This window comes from Letharia lupina (genome assembly GCF_014066315.1).
Source record: "Letharia lupina isolate WasteWater1 chromosome Unknown contig_6, whole genome shotgun sequence".
Lineage (NCBI taxonomy): Eukaryota > Fungi > Ascomycota > Lecanoromycetes > Lecanorales > Parmeliaceae > Letharia > Letharia lupina.
Genome location: NW_023502975.1, coordinates 1159756 through 1174132, shown reverse-complemented (window position 1 = coordinate 1174132; position 14377 = coordinate 1159756). Strand labels below are relative to the sequence as shown.

The 14377-nt window shown below is 28.6% G+C and overlaps 1 protein-coding gene across 1 annotated transcript; it reads left to right on the top strand.

Moving 5' to 3' along the window:
• Positions 1-662: 662 nt before the first annotated feature.
• HO133_009196 (uncharacterized protein) lies at positions 663-4187 on the top strand (the record flags this gene model as incomplete). Its single annotated transcript, XM_037300057.1, has 7 exons — positions 663-762; positions 818-963; positions 1107-1206; positions 1285-1620; positions 1668-3214; positions 3265-3690; positions 3750-4187. 7 exons carry the CDS (start codon positions 663-665, stop codon positions 4185-4187), a joined length of 3093 nt encoding a protein of 1030 aa, XP_037154883.1.
• Between the last annotated feature and the right edge of the window lie 10190 nt (positions 4188-14377).

The following is a 14377-nucleotide window of genomic DNA, read 5'->3' as shown; positions in this document are numbered from 1 at the left end:
TTCTCTATACTCAGGCATATGTAGCTTCTATCAGCGATACTACCCTCAGAATAATATTCTTAGCCACTGCCTACGTCACAATCGATAGAAGCCTCTTGTTTCTTCTTATATCAGCTAATTTTACACAGCCTGAGCTATTAATTTCTCACCATCATCCCACCGCGCCAGTCTGAAGTAGACTTCTGCCGAAGCGGACGTGGATCTTCCGGTTCGAAAGTGATCTGTTCCCAGTGCGTCCAAATTGATCTGCAGCGACGTTGTCCACAGTCTCAACGTCTCTTGCAGGCGACCTTGTTGATTCATATCATAAGCCCGACTTTCTAGAGCATCAACGGTCACAATGTGGCTGTGCCCAAAAATCCGCTGACACGTCTCTAGACTGCTGATCGCGAGCATTTCTGCCTCCTTTTGTTCCTTACATAGTTGACCTTATCGACGACAGTCTTATAAACGTAAAGTAGTCTCTCCTTTGTGGCTGGATTCATATCATTGGATGAGAATCGTAGTGCATTCGCTGAGGACTATGCAGCTAAAGAAACAAGCTTTTCTTCTCAGGCACACCTTCGTCATGACTCCGACGACATGTTCTTCACATCATCACCCAAGGGAAGATTTGGATACCTCTCCTTTGATGGTTAATCCATCTGGGTTGATTCGGAGAGATGGATCCGCCTGACTCTGACGCTATGGGAATCGACCCATGTGAATCGACTTCCACAGCTGAAGACGCGGATAGCTCATCCGTTGAAAGCAAGACAAGAGGTAAGTTATACTAATCTAATTCCACTGCTTTCTAATAATCATGATACATCAACAGAAGCCATAATAACAGATTTGCGAGCTGCTTATGAAGATCTGCCATTTAAGACGAAGCGCAGTAATGCATCTCTCGTGCTGACATCGAGAATTATAGCGTTTTCGAATTTTGTATGGTCTAAGAATATACTTAAGAAATATATTGGCGTAAGTTTAGGATTAAGATCTCTATACTATTATCTCACCCCTTTATATTCGGTTCTAGCTTTCTTTAATACTATAAATTATCAATATTAAAAGTTTAATAAATTTAGTTTTACTTCTTTACTTCTTACTAATCGTATATTTAGGATGATCAGACTTCCCTTATCAAAAGCTTTGAGAATTTAGACGCGGCAAAGAATGACTCTATCTGGACTGGAGATGATGACAAAGTAACAGCCTATTATAGTATGTCTTCGCATGTCTTTACCGCCTAACTTAGTCGATCTTCTCCAAATAGCAACAATACTAACGCACTATCTGAAGAGTATCTGCTTATGATTGCTACTGTGTCTCGTGTTGATGTCTATGGGGATGAAAGCCAAGCTCTTTTTCTCCTTCTTGTGTTGGAATTGTACCACGACGCACCGAAGAAATACTTGGAGATGCTCATGATAGCTATGAAAAAGAGCTTTCCACAGTGGATACAAGTACTATCGCACACTCTCAAAGAGAACAACGCCCAGGACAACCAGTCTTCAAGATCTAGATTGTCCAAAATCTATGATCCTCTTGCCAGTCGAGGTAGCACGCAACTTGTTGAGCAAATTGACCGAGATGTTAATGAGAAGAAGAAGAACAGTTCTCTGTTCAGGTTCTATCGTAAGCCGACGTGTAAAAAAAGGGGCCTTCTATCTTACTTACTATAGCAGTGCACTGCTTAGAATACCATTTACATCGTCGGTATTCCATGTTTTACGCCATACGTGGAATGTCTCCATTCACCAGTGGTGTCAACCAGGCAATTCGTGATGTTATTGATAATTGTCTTAACGATATAGCGGATAGACTGAGGACATCTCTCCCACAAGACTATAGCTTGCCGAGAGAAGTTCAGCTCCAAGACTTTTCCTGGGAAAATACGGATGATGTACTCCTACTCTATGGAGTTTCTGGCTCTGGAAAGACGAGAAGCATCGAGGGCCTTCTTCACGAACACTGGGGCTACTATCTTCTGCCCGGTAATCTCAGTCTGAATCAGCAACGTGATTGCGATAACTTGTACGACCCTCTACGGGGGGGATATTCAAGAGATTCGTGCTTGCTATGGCAGTTGATCGAGAATAACGGCAATGTTGTGCCTGGGATGGATATCAGCAAATATTCAATTACGGAATGGTCTCGCCGTCTTATACTATCACGTCATTTGATCTTCGACAAGTTCCTTGAAGTTGCCTCAAAAATACATGGGGCTGACACGCCTGCGAACTGGCTAAGGTTTCAGAAGTCTTGTTCTAAGATTGATCCTTTCGAGACTATATTCAGGCTACTGTTACTAGTCAATAATTTGCCCCAAAGGCTGGACCCATGCTACTGGTACACTACGACACATGTGGACAAGGTGCTTGACAATAAGACTTTCATTTATTGCCTTGATGAAGCGCAGTGCTATCTCGACACCCTTGTTCCCATCGGAAATTCGAAGACAGAAAACCTTTTACAGATATTTTCTGAGTACATTCTAGTGTACGCAAGGGTTGAGCAATATCAAGACCAGAGATACGTCGTCTCTGGAACATCTCTGGAGTTGAAGAAGACAATCTCAATTCTCGAAAGCACTCACAAACTTCCCTCAGTAACTGGGCCCGGGCGTTTGTTCACCACATGTAAGACATTTACAAATTTCCCACTCCTCACAAATGGCGACCAACTAGCGAAACTGATCGAAGAGGATGGGCTCAATAAGAAAATCAAAGCGAATCCGGAGGTGTTGAATCTCATCAAGGAGCATGGTATTCGGCTGCGGGGACGATACTTGTGGTCAGTTCGATATGTGGAGCATCTGAAAGGCCACGATAACTTGGATTCGACTGCCATATCTACTGCCGCGGATAGCGCTATGCGGGAAGCTAAGGAGTCCTTGAAGAAGAGACTATCTCGGCTCCGGAGAGACAATTACGACGCCATCTTACAGGAGCTGTGCTGGGTTGTCATTCAAAGCGATCTTTTAGACAGGCCGACAATCTTCGAAAAGGACGAGGATCATCAGATGATTACGGAAGCATTTGCCGTAGTCGAGACGCATGGACAATCTCTAAAAGGCACCTTGAAAGAGTATCTTGCTATGGACGCGGCCAGGGAGTGGTTTCGAGAGGAGAACAAAGATATGTATAATGACATGTTGAAAAAGTATTTACGGTTCTCAACGAACGATGCAGCATCTTTTGGGAAAGCTGCAGAGTGGTTTTTAGTATTGGTAAGAATTGATACTTACAGTAGGTACAATATATACTAATTAGATCGTAGGAATTGTGGAATTGTCTACATCATTCGGATCGCATGACTGGGTCAGAAGGCGAAAAACGTCGTGAAAAGATTTTGGAATTTCTTTTCGAGGCTGGTGAAGACGGCAAAGAGCACAAAGCATCCACATACCATCTGGTCGAAGGAAGAAACATTGGTTATTCACACGATAGAAATAAGAGCTTTGATAGCAGGTTAGCGAGAGAATACCATCGTCACTGGACCCTGCTAATCGTCAACAGCGGGGAAAATGAAAATCCCAATTCTGGTTCCGTTGTTCCAATATGGGAATGGATGAAATCGATCCGGCAAAAGGATCTCACACCAATTGCTAGCTTCTACTTCCCTGATAATTATTGTGGACCAGACATCGTATTCTCGTTGGAACCCACAGACAGCTCCGAACCCCGAGTCTTGTGTGTTTTGCAGGTGAGTTTGGGACCGAGCGCAGAAGCTGATGGCCTACTGACTTTCGTGCGCTTGAAAAGCTGAAAACGGGGGCTGTGGATGACATGGAGAAAGCGATCCGGACGACAAATTTATGGATGTCTTATGAAGATGACGATGTCAAAGGGAAGCAGATGAAGACAGAGCTCGCACATTGGAAGGGCGCAACAGTTATTCGGATTCTGGCCAGTACTGCGACAAATCACCGTCCAGATTATGTCGCGCAATTGGTAAAGAAGGAAAAGCAGGAAAAGAAGGAAAAGCAGCAACATGGTCAACTATTTCGTCTATGCGACAAGAATCAGACGGCAGATCTTTTTGGAGAATTTTTCACAAATCTGATAGATGCGAGGACATCCTCTAAAAAAGGTAGCGAAAGCGGAGGATTCTCAAGTGGAGGAAGAATTTGTCTCGTTATTCGAAACCCGGTACGGAACGAAAAGGGGGCACGCAGAAGCCTTTCCGAAGGGGGAGGGTGATAGGGTCAAAGGAAAAGGCAAAGTTCCAGAAGGCCGGCACTAAGTGTTTGGAGCTTGCATGATTCAACATCATGTCAGTTTCTAAGTATATGGGCCACTTGTGTCCAGCGTGTTTCAACAACATGTATGTTTAGTGTAGTGGGGATTCATATCAAGCATGATTCAACATCATGTCTTCTTATACAACAAGTGAAAGTATAATCAATCCGCTTGAAATGTGCACAAGGCAACCAATTCAACCTCGACTGCGCTGCGTCCCTTCTATGTAGTACGAGGAGCCCCAACGGCTTCCTTCGGTGGCACGGTGGTTTATTGTTTTGCTTGGCAATCTCAGGATACGGATCCCGATCCCAGGCAGATTGGCGACCCTAGGAGAAGATGAGACAGGATCGATTCCCCGGGCTATCGCCTTGCTCGCTCCTGCTCCTTATCCACTCACTCTGCCCCCTATCTACTCGCTCCTCCTTGCGCTGCACCCGTGATCCCTCTAAAGCACGCTTGTTCTTTTTGCGGAACGAGAACGGTAGGTCCCAGTCCTAAGCTCGGTATGGATGTATATGTGTAAATTAATCAAAACGTGTTGTTGTGACTATCAACAAAGCGCTCGAAACGATGTAGAAGACGACTCCTCTCGCGCACCTAACTTGACAATGGCAAAAACACAACAGCTCAGCCATCATCTATGTCCCCCCTTGCTCTGTATCCATCAGAGCCCGCAGCTGCTTTCTTTATATCCATGCCTTGGGCCCATTCTCGCGGAGAGGCCTTACAATAATATGGCTCACAGCTCGGCAGGGGTGAAAAAAGTTCGGCAGGGGTGAGTAGATGCTAAGTATATGCACCTCGTCCGGGGTGAAAGGGATACACTCAGCATATGCCAGCACCTCATCGGGGGTGAAGAAAATTAAATTTAGTCCAGCGACGTTAGCCCACGCGGGGTAACTCACCTACAAATTTGAAATTATCTCTTTCCCACGTATTCCAGCTATCATATTTTCCAGCCACCTGATTTTATACTGTATTCAAGACCTGGCCCCGGAGAGGTTTTGGAGAATCAATCCGTCCGTTCTCACATACCTAATATTTTAACAGATTACGGAGATTGAGGTATATGCTTAGTATATACCTTAACCCCCTAAAGTGCCGATATCATTTTAGACTCGGCCCGAGTTTATCCGAGGTGAAACGGATACGTTCAGCATATGCTATAAGTTCATCTGGGGTGAAGTAAGCATATGCTGAAGCTTCACCCCTGTCGAACTTTTTTTCACCCCTGCCGAGCTGTAACCCGACAATAATATGTGCTGGGGCGCGGGCTTCCCAGTAGTGAAAAGCTTGCCGAGTACTGGTTTTTGATTGTTTAATTCTTAGGGAGATCCCCTAAAACCCCTCGAACCCTTCGAAGGCTCTTTAAGGGCTCTCCGAGGGCTTCTATCGAAGGAACCATTAAAGTAAACTCGAACTTTAATTTCGAGCTTATTTTAATAGTCTCTTCGATAAAAGCTCTTAAAGAGCCCTTAAAAAGCTTCGAAGGATTTAAGAAATTTTAAGAAATCTAACTTTAAAAATCGAGAGAGACGTTATATTTTATTAAGAATTAAGAGAGATATTATAATTTATTTAATATACTTAGAGAGAAATTCTCTAAAACCTCTCTAATTCTTTAAGAATTCTTTAAGAGTTTTTCGAGAGCTTCTATCGAAGAGACTCTTCTCGTAAACTCGATAGATAAATAATTTATTAAATCTCGTTTACGCTACGTTATTTAAAAGCGTATAAATAATTCTATAACTCTATATACTTAGTTTATTATTATATTTTTAATAAAAGAAAAGAAATTAAAAAAGATAAATTTAAAGATTTTAAAGTTTTTTTCTAACTTTCTCTTTTAAATATACTTATATATACTCGCGTTTAAATCGAAAATAAAGAAATAAGATATATTTTAAATTAAAAATAGTAAAATTCGATAATCTAATTAGTTCTAATACTATTATAGGCCTTAGCGCTACTTACATTAAGACGCCGATATCATATATATTATATTAATATTTCTTTTAGAGTTTAATTTTAATAATATACTCTATATACTTAAAGGCTTAGCGAATATAGATCTACTTTATATATCTCGAAGTTTTAATATTTTTTAGAGATTAATTCTACTATTAAATATATTATTAAATTCTATAATAATATTATATCTTTTATAGTCTATATTCGCTAGCTAATTATTAATAAACTATATCTTTATAATTTTAATTTCTTTATCTTTTAAAGAAAAAGAATTATTATTATTACGATATCGAGTTTATCTCTAAATTATATAATAGAAAATAAAGATAATATCGAAAGTCGCTATAGCGTTGATAATAAGTTTAAGAATTTCTTATTAGTAAAAAATCTTACTATAAAATAACGTTTTATAATTATTAAGATCGAAAATTATCTAGAATAAGAATAAGAATTAACTATATTAAAGATTTATAATCGTAAACTTTATAACGCTAGCTTATTATTTATAACTAGCGAAGATTTATTTATATCGATTATTATCGCGTTTTTAATAAATATATTAATTAAGATAAAAATACTTCGTTTTAAAAGAATATATTCTTATAAGAATATTAATAAGAAAGAGTATCTACGCTAGTTCCGCGAAGTCGAAATTAAATTTCTTATAAATTCTAAGTATTTTATTATTAACTAAGTAAGAATTATTTATTATATATAATTCTTAGAAGACGATTTTAATACTTAATAATATAGATATTATTAAACTTATAGTCTAAGAAATATAACTTTTAAATTCTTTAAATAGTTTTTACTTAATTTAATAGCGGATTTAATAAATTCTTATTTTCTTATATATAAAAAGTAGAAAAAGACTAAATAACGCTTTAATTAGAAGATATTTATTTTTAAAATTTATTTAAAGAAGCTAGAGATTTATATAATCTTATTTTCTAAGAAGTATTAAACTAATTTCTTCTTAATTAAGCTTAAATTAAAGCTTAAAAATAAGATTTTAAATATTAATAATATATCGAAATAATAAGAAGAAATTCTTATTTAGGCTATTATATAGAAAAAGATTTTAGAATATATATACTTCGACGGCGATTTCTATTTAAAATTTTTAAGGGGGTTCGCTAAGAATAAGCTTTTAAAGAATTAAATTTCGAAATCTAAATTAGCTCTAAACGACGGCGCTTACGTAATATATATTTAAGATAATAGTATAAAGTATAAAGTCGAATTCTTTAACTCTAATTATAAGAAGAATAGTTATTTCTATTATAAAAAATAGAATTATTAAATATCTAAGTATCTAAATCTTAATAAATTATCTATAGCCTATATCGATATAATATTAATAAAAAAAGATTTAATCTTATAATCGCTTTAGTAGCGAGATAAGAATAATAATTAATAAAGATAATTTCTTTTATTCTTATAAAGAGATAGATAAAGCTTTAAAGTAAATAGAGATAACTTATTACTCTATTTAATACTAAAGTATATATTAATTTAATTTTATAAAAGTTTATAGTCTAATAAGACTTAAAATCTTATAATATTATTTTATTATAATTAAAAGTATTAAGCGATTAAAGTATATATTATTATAACGTATATTAGCTAAATTATTAATTAATAGATAATTAAGATTAAAATAAAAAGTATAATATATTCTTTTATATTATTAATTAAAAAGGCTTTAATATCGTATTAAATATATTTAAGTTAAATTAATTATAAGTATTATTAGATCTAGTAGCGAAGTAGCGAAGTAGTAATAATTTAAAATTAACGCTAATAAATTATAAATTAAAAAATTAATTAAATTTACTCGAATTATCGAATAGAAGTTAAATATATTTACGATTATATATATTATAATAGCGTATAATAAATCGAAAAATAAATATAATCTAAAGCTTTTTTAGAAGTTATTAAAGTTTAATAATATTTTTTCTAATAAAAAAGTAGAAATCTTATCTACGCTTAAGTAAAGAAATTATATTATTAAGATTAAAAGCGATAAAAAGCCGCTATATAGTCTTTTATATAATCTATTTTAAACGAAATTAATAAAGCTATAACGCTATTTAAAAAACTTTCTTTAGAAAAATTAAATTTATTACTCGACTTTTTTAGTCGAAGTATTAATTCTTTTTATTCTTAAAAAGAATAAGAGGATTTCGTTTTTATATTAATTATCGAGGTCTAAACGCGATAATTATTAAAAATCGATATTTACTATCTCTAATTATTAAGACTCTAAATCGCTTATATAAGTCTAAAATCTTTATAAAGCTAGATCTTAAAGATATTTATTATTAAATTCGAATTAAAGAAAGTAATAAGTAAAAAATAGCGTTTTATAGTCGCTATAACTACTTTAAATATTTAATTATATCTTTTAAACTCGCTAATATATTAATAACTTTTTAAGTATATATTAATAGAATTCTTATAAGTTTAATAAATATAATATATATAATATATTTAGATAATATTCTAATTTATAATATTAATCTAGCGAAGTATTAATAATATATTAAATAAGTACTTAAGCGTTTACGCTAGTTTTAATTATATATTAATTTAAAGAAGTATTAATTCTATATCGAGCGAATTAAGTTTCTAGAGTTTATTATATCTATCGAAGATATCGCGATAAATTAAAAATATATCGCTATTATTAAAAAATAGTTAAAATTAAAAAGTTATTAAGATATATAAGTTTTTTTAAGCTTTATTAATTTCTATTAACGATTTATCTATAGCTATTTTAATATAATAACGTTATTTATTAACTTACTTAAAGAGAGTAAAAATAATAAAAAATTTAAATTATTAGAGTAAATAGATAACGCGGAGCTAGCGTTCTAGTAACTTCGAAATACTTTTATAATTATATTATTTCTATACGAGTAAAGGCCTATGAATTAAATTCATAATCATTTTTTTTTAATCGGGGCTGTCGAGTAAATTTTGGTGAGCGATCTTTAATAAGCGATATCTGAATTCCTTATCTTTAAATATCTATAAGACTAAATTTAGTAATTCTTTTTTTATCTAAAAGCTCATATTATACTCTATAGTTTAAATAAAAAATTTCAAAATTTTAATAAAAAAAAAAGTTATTCTAAAATTAAATAATATACATCTATTTTTTAATTAGGGCTGTCGAGCGGACTTTGATAAGCGAACTTTGATAAGCGATATTTGAATTCCTTGCGCTTTAATAATTATAAAACGAAATTTCAAAATTCTTAAAAATTCGGAAAGCGTAGACTGCGCTCTAAAATTTAAAATTTAAAATCTTAAAAAGTTAATAGAAAATAAAAAAGTTTTTCTATATATTAATAATATATATCTATTTTTTTAATAATTACGAACGCTAATTTATTTACCCGCGGTATTTAATTAAAAAATATAGATCTAACGAATTAATAATTAGCTATATATATAAATTTAAGATTTTCTAGTTTAATTCTATCTATTCTATTATATATACTAATTACTACGATCTAAATTTAAAATTATATTTTAAGATTAACGCTTTTAACTTCGATATAAAGACTATACTTTTATAATTAAATAAGAATAACTACTAGCGATTAGTAATATTCTAATCTAGGAAAATAATTTCTATAAAATAAAACTATAAGATTTATAATTAAAAGCTACTCGCTATTATAGCGTTTATAAAGTAATAACGTTATTATCTAGAAGATAATATATTTTATATTAAAATTCTAACGAATTATAATAATCTTAAGAGCTTTATAAAATAGAAGAAATTAAACTTTAAATAAACTCGTTAAGCGCTAAAGTTAGCTATTTATAACTTTAAGATTTTTTATTAAATAAATAAATTAAACTCTATTAACTCGCTATCGCGACGCTCTAATTATAAAAGAATTTCGCTATTAAATATTAAACTTTTATCGATATTATAGAATAAGCTTATACTTTAAATTAGCGATAAGTAGTTATAAAGAAATAAAAAGCTTATAATAGTAATAGCGCCTATATTTTATATTATCGATGTTTAGATAATTATTTCTAGAAGAAAATTTAAGATTATATAAGAGATTACTTATAACGTATTTTAAAGATTAATAAAAATATTAATTTAAGATTTATAAGTCTATAATAATTAAATAAGCTCTTTTTAAATTAATATTAATAAGTTAATAATTAAGCGTCGCGTATATAACTAAGTATAAATCTTAGACTTTAAGAAACTATTAAAATATAATAATCGCCTTTATATTTTTAAAGATAAGATCTTAAGAAAAGAGCTTATTAATAAATATTATAATAATTCGTTATTTAAATACTTTAACGCTACGAAGATATATAAGCTATTTATTTATAAATATTATTAAAATAAAAGCTTAAAGTAAATTATTAATTATATTAAGATATATAACGTTTATTAACGAACTAAAGCTTCGCGATATCGTTTATATAGCGAATTAAGCTTACTTTCTATTATTATTAAGCTATAAAAAAAAATCTATAGACTTTATTATCGACTTATTAGCGAGTAAATATAAAGATATTATTTATAATATTATTCTAATTATAATAAATCGATTTATAAAAATAATAAAATATATTTCTATATTTATTATAATCGATATCGCTTAGCTAGCGAAAGTATTTTATTTCGAAATAACATATTACTATAGTATATTAAATAATATTATTAATAATAGAGGCTTTATATTTACTAATAGCTTCTAATTTATTATTTACTTTTATTTTAAAATTAAATAATATTTAAATATCGTCTTTTACTCGTAAATTAATAGATAAATTAAGCGATAAAATTAAATATTAAAATACTTCTTATATATATTTACTAATAATAAGTAAAACGTTTAAGCGAAATAACTATTAATAATAAAGTTCGCTTATATAAATAATTAATATTCCTTTATTAAAACGATATTATTCTTTCTAATATATAAATATTATTTTAAAATTTATTAGAAGATTAAGAACGACTTTATTAAGAAGGAGATATTCGCTATAAATAATAAGATAAAGAAGTTATAAATATTAAGAAATAAGATAATAAAGTATCTTTATAGCGCGGTTATAGCTTAGTTTAAATATTATAATAAAATATATTAATTTTAAAGCTATAAAATAGATAATTTAATAATATTAGCGACTAAGAATTTAAAGTAAAAACGTCTAAATAAGAAGTTATCTTATAAATTTATAAAATTATTTCGAATTATAGATAAGATAGAAGCGTAAATATATCGTTTACTTCTATTCTTAATATATAAAATCTATAATATTTTTTATATATCGTTATTTAAGTCTTATTATCTTCGCGATTATAATAATATAGCGAAAATCTTTATATAAACTCTTAATCTTATCGATAATAATAAGCTTTAAAAGATTAAAGAAATTATTAATAAGATTAAATATAAGAAAGGCGTTTAATATAAAGTTAAATAAACTAATTAAAATAAAGAATATAATTAATAACTATTAAATAACGAATTTATTAATATTAGCGAGCTAATTTAAATCTATAAATAAATAAATAATAAGCGAAAATATTAAGTAATAAATAATAAGTCTCTTATTATAAAAGAGTTTAATTAATTATATAAATTAATAATAAGTAAGTAAAGATAATAAAATAAGATATAATTATTAATTAGATTAGATATATTTCTAGATAATACTTATATTATATATATACTTCTCTATACTTACTACTATTAAAATATAAATTAATAAAATAATTATATTATTTAATTATCTATTAAACTTTATTATAAAAAAAGTTTATTATATTAAAACACATATTATTAATATAAGCGTATTTTTATCTAAGATAGCTATTAAAGAATTATTTAAAGATCTTATATTAGCGCTATTACTAAAAAAAAATCGTTATTTAAATATTCTTTATTATCTTAGCGTTAAATCTTAAGTTAAGTTTATTAATTTAATTCTCTAATAAAAAGATAATTAAAGTATAATCTTCGAGTTAATACTCGTCGACGTTTATTATATATCGATAAAGACTCTTAAGCTTCTTCTTTAATAACTTATTTATTCTCTTTAATTTCGCTATACGCTTATATATCGTTATAAATTAATCTTAAAAATTTATAATTATAATAGAGATAATCGAAGTTATCGCTATTATATATCTTTATAACTTATATTATTAAATAATCTTTTTATTAAGCTTAGCTCGTTAATAAGATAATTTTTAAAATTATTTAACGCGATAATAATGTTATATTAATTTTCTTATTTATATTTAAAGATATAAAGGAATTTTAATATAGCGATTAATATCGCGCTTTTCGATTTTATAATTATTATAGAAGAGAGATTTATCTTAAATATATAAATTATCGTTTTAATAAAAGTAAGTTCTATATAATAAATTAGATATTAGAATTTATTAATAATTACGTATATAGAGTAATAGTAATAAGAATAATTAAGGGTTAGTAATCGCGTTTATAAGGCGATTATATACTTATTATTAAAGTTATTATTATTATTAAAAAAGAATACTATAAAATTATTAATTTACGTATCGACGCGATTAATAATAATAAGATATTTATAATAAAGAGAAGTAGACTACTAATATAATAAGATATACTATACTTATATTAATATTAATATTAACGTTATAATATTAGAATAAGTATTTATAAGAGAGGCGTTAGAAGTTATAAAGAATAAAAATAAATAATTTAAAAGAAGTTTTTATATTCTCTATTATAGCGTTATTACTAGCGAGTAATATCTAATAATATAAATAATAGCGACGCGGTAATATTTCGCTATTATCTATAGAGCCGCGTTATCTAATTATCGTTATTATTTCTACTATTATTAATTAATAATCGAAAGCGTTATCGCGAACGCGTCGCTCTATTAATTACTATCTTTAAATCTTTATAATAAAGATTATTATTACATTACTTCGCTATAAACGTAATACGCTATAGAAGCGATATTATTTATAAAAAAAACTCTTCTCCCTTCTCTTATCTATTAAGTTTTTAAAATTTTATTAGAAATTTCTAAATTAAATATTTATTCGCTATAGAGATTATTAATTAATATTATAAAAACGCTAATACTAAGCGCGTTAGCTTATTATAGATTATTATTAATTAATATTATAAAAGCGATATTATTCTTAAAGATAGTATTAATATTATTATATAATATATTAATAATACGCTTATAGCGCGTAATAATTAATTCTATTATTTTATCGAAATGATATCGTAATAGATTAACTCTTTTCCCTTATTTCTCTATTAAAGTTTAAAGGTTTTTTAATAAGCGTTCTATTTTTATTTAGATATCTAAGAATTAAAGTCTAGAAGAAGAGATAATTATTAGATTTAATATTATTATAAACCTTAACGCTATTTACGTTAAGACGTTAATATTATATATATTATATTAAAGTTTCTTTTAGAATCTAATTTTAATAATATATCTTATATACTTAAAAGCTTAACGAATATAGATTTACTTTATATATCTTAAAGTTTTAATATTCTTTAGAGATTAGTTCTATTATTAAATATACTATTAAATCTTATAACGATATTACGTCTTTTATAATCTATATTCGCTAGCTAACTATTAATAGACTACGCTCTTATAAATCTAATTAGTTACTAGCTTCTTAGCGTAGAAGTTATTTAAAAATTTAACTCTTAAATATTAAGAAAGTAAGCTTTTTAATAATCTTATTTATTTTTTAATTTTATATATATATTATTATACGCTATAAGTAGATTATTTAATAGAACGACTAAAATAGCTATAAATAAATTTTTAATAGAAATTTATAAAGTTTAAAAAGATTTATAAATTTTTATAAAAAAAATAACTTAGATTATTTTTTAATAGTAGTAATATATTCTTAATTTATCGCTATATCTTTAATAAATATAATAAACTTTAGAAACTTAATTTATATAATAAAGAATTAATACTTTTTAAAATTAATATATAGTTAAAATTAATATAAACGCTATTAAAAAAGAGGATTATAAGTTTTAAGCGAGAGAACTCTAGATTACTTAACTTATATACGTTTAATATATACTTAATAAAGTCTTAGTAAATAAGCTTAAATAAGTAATTTTCTTCGAGTT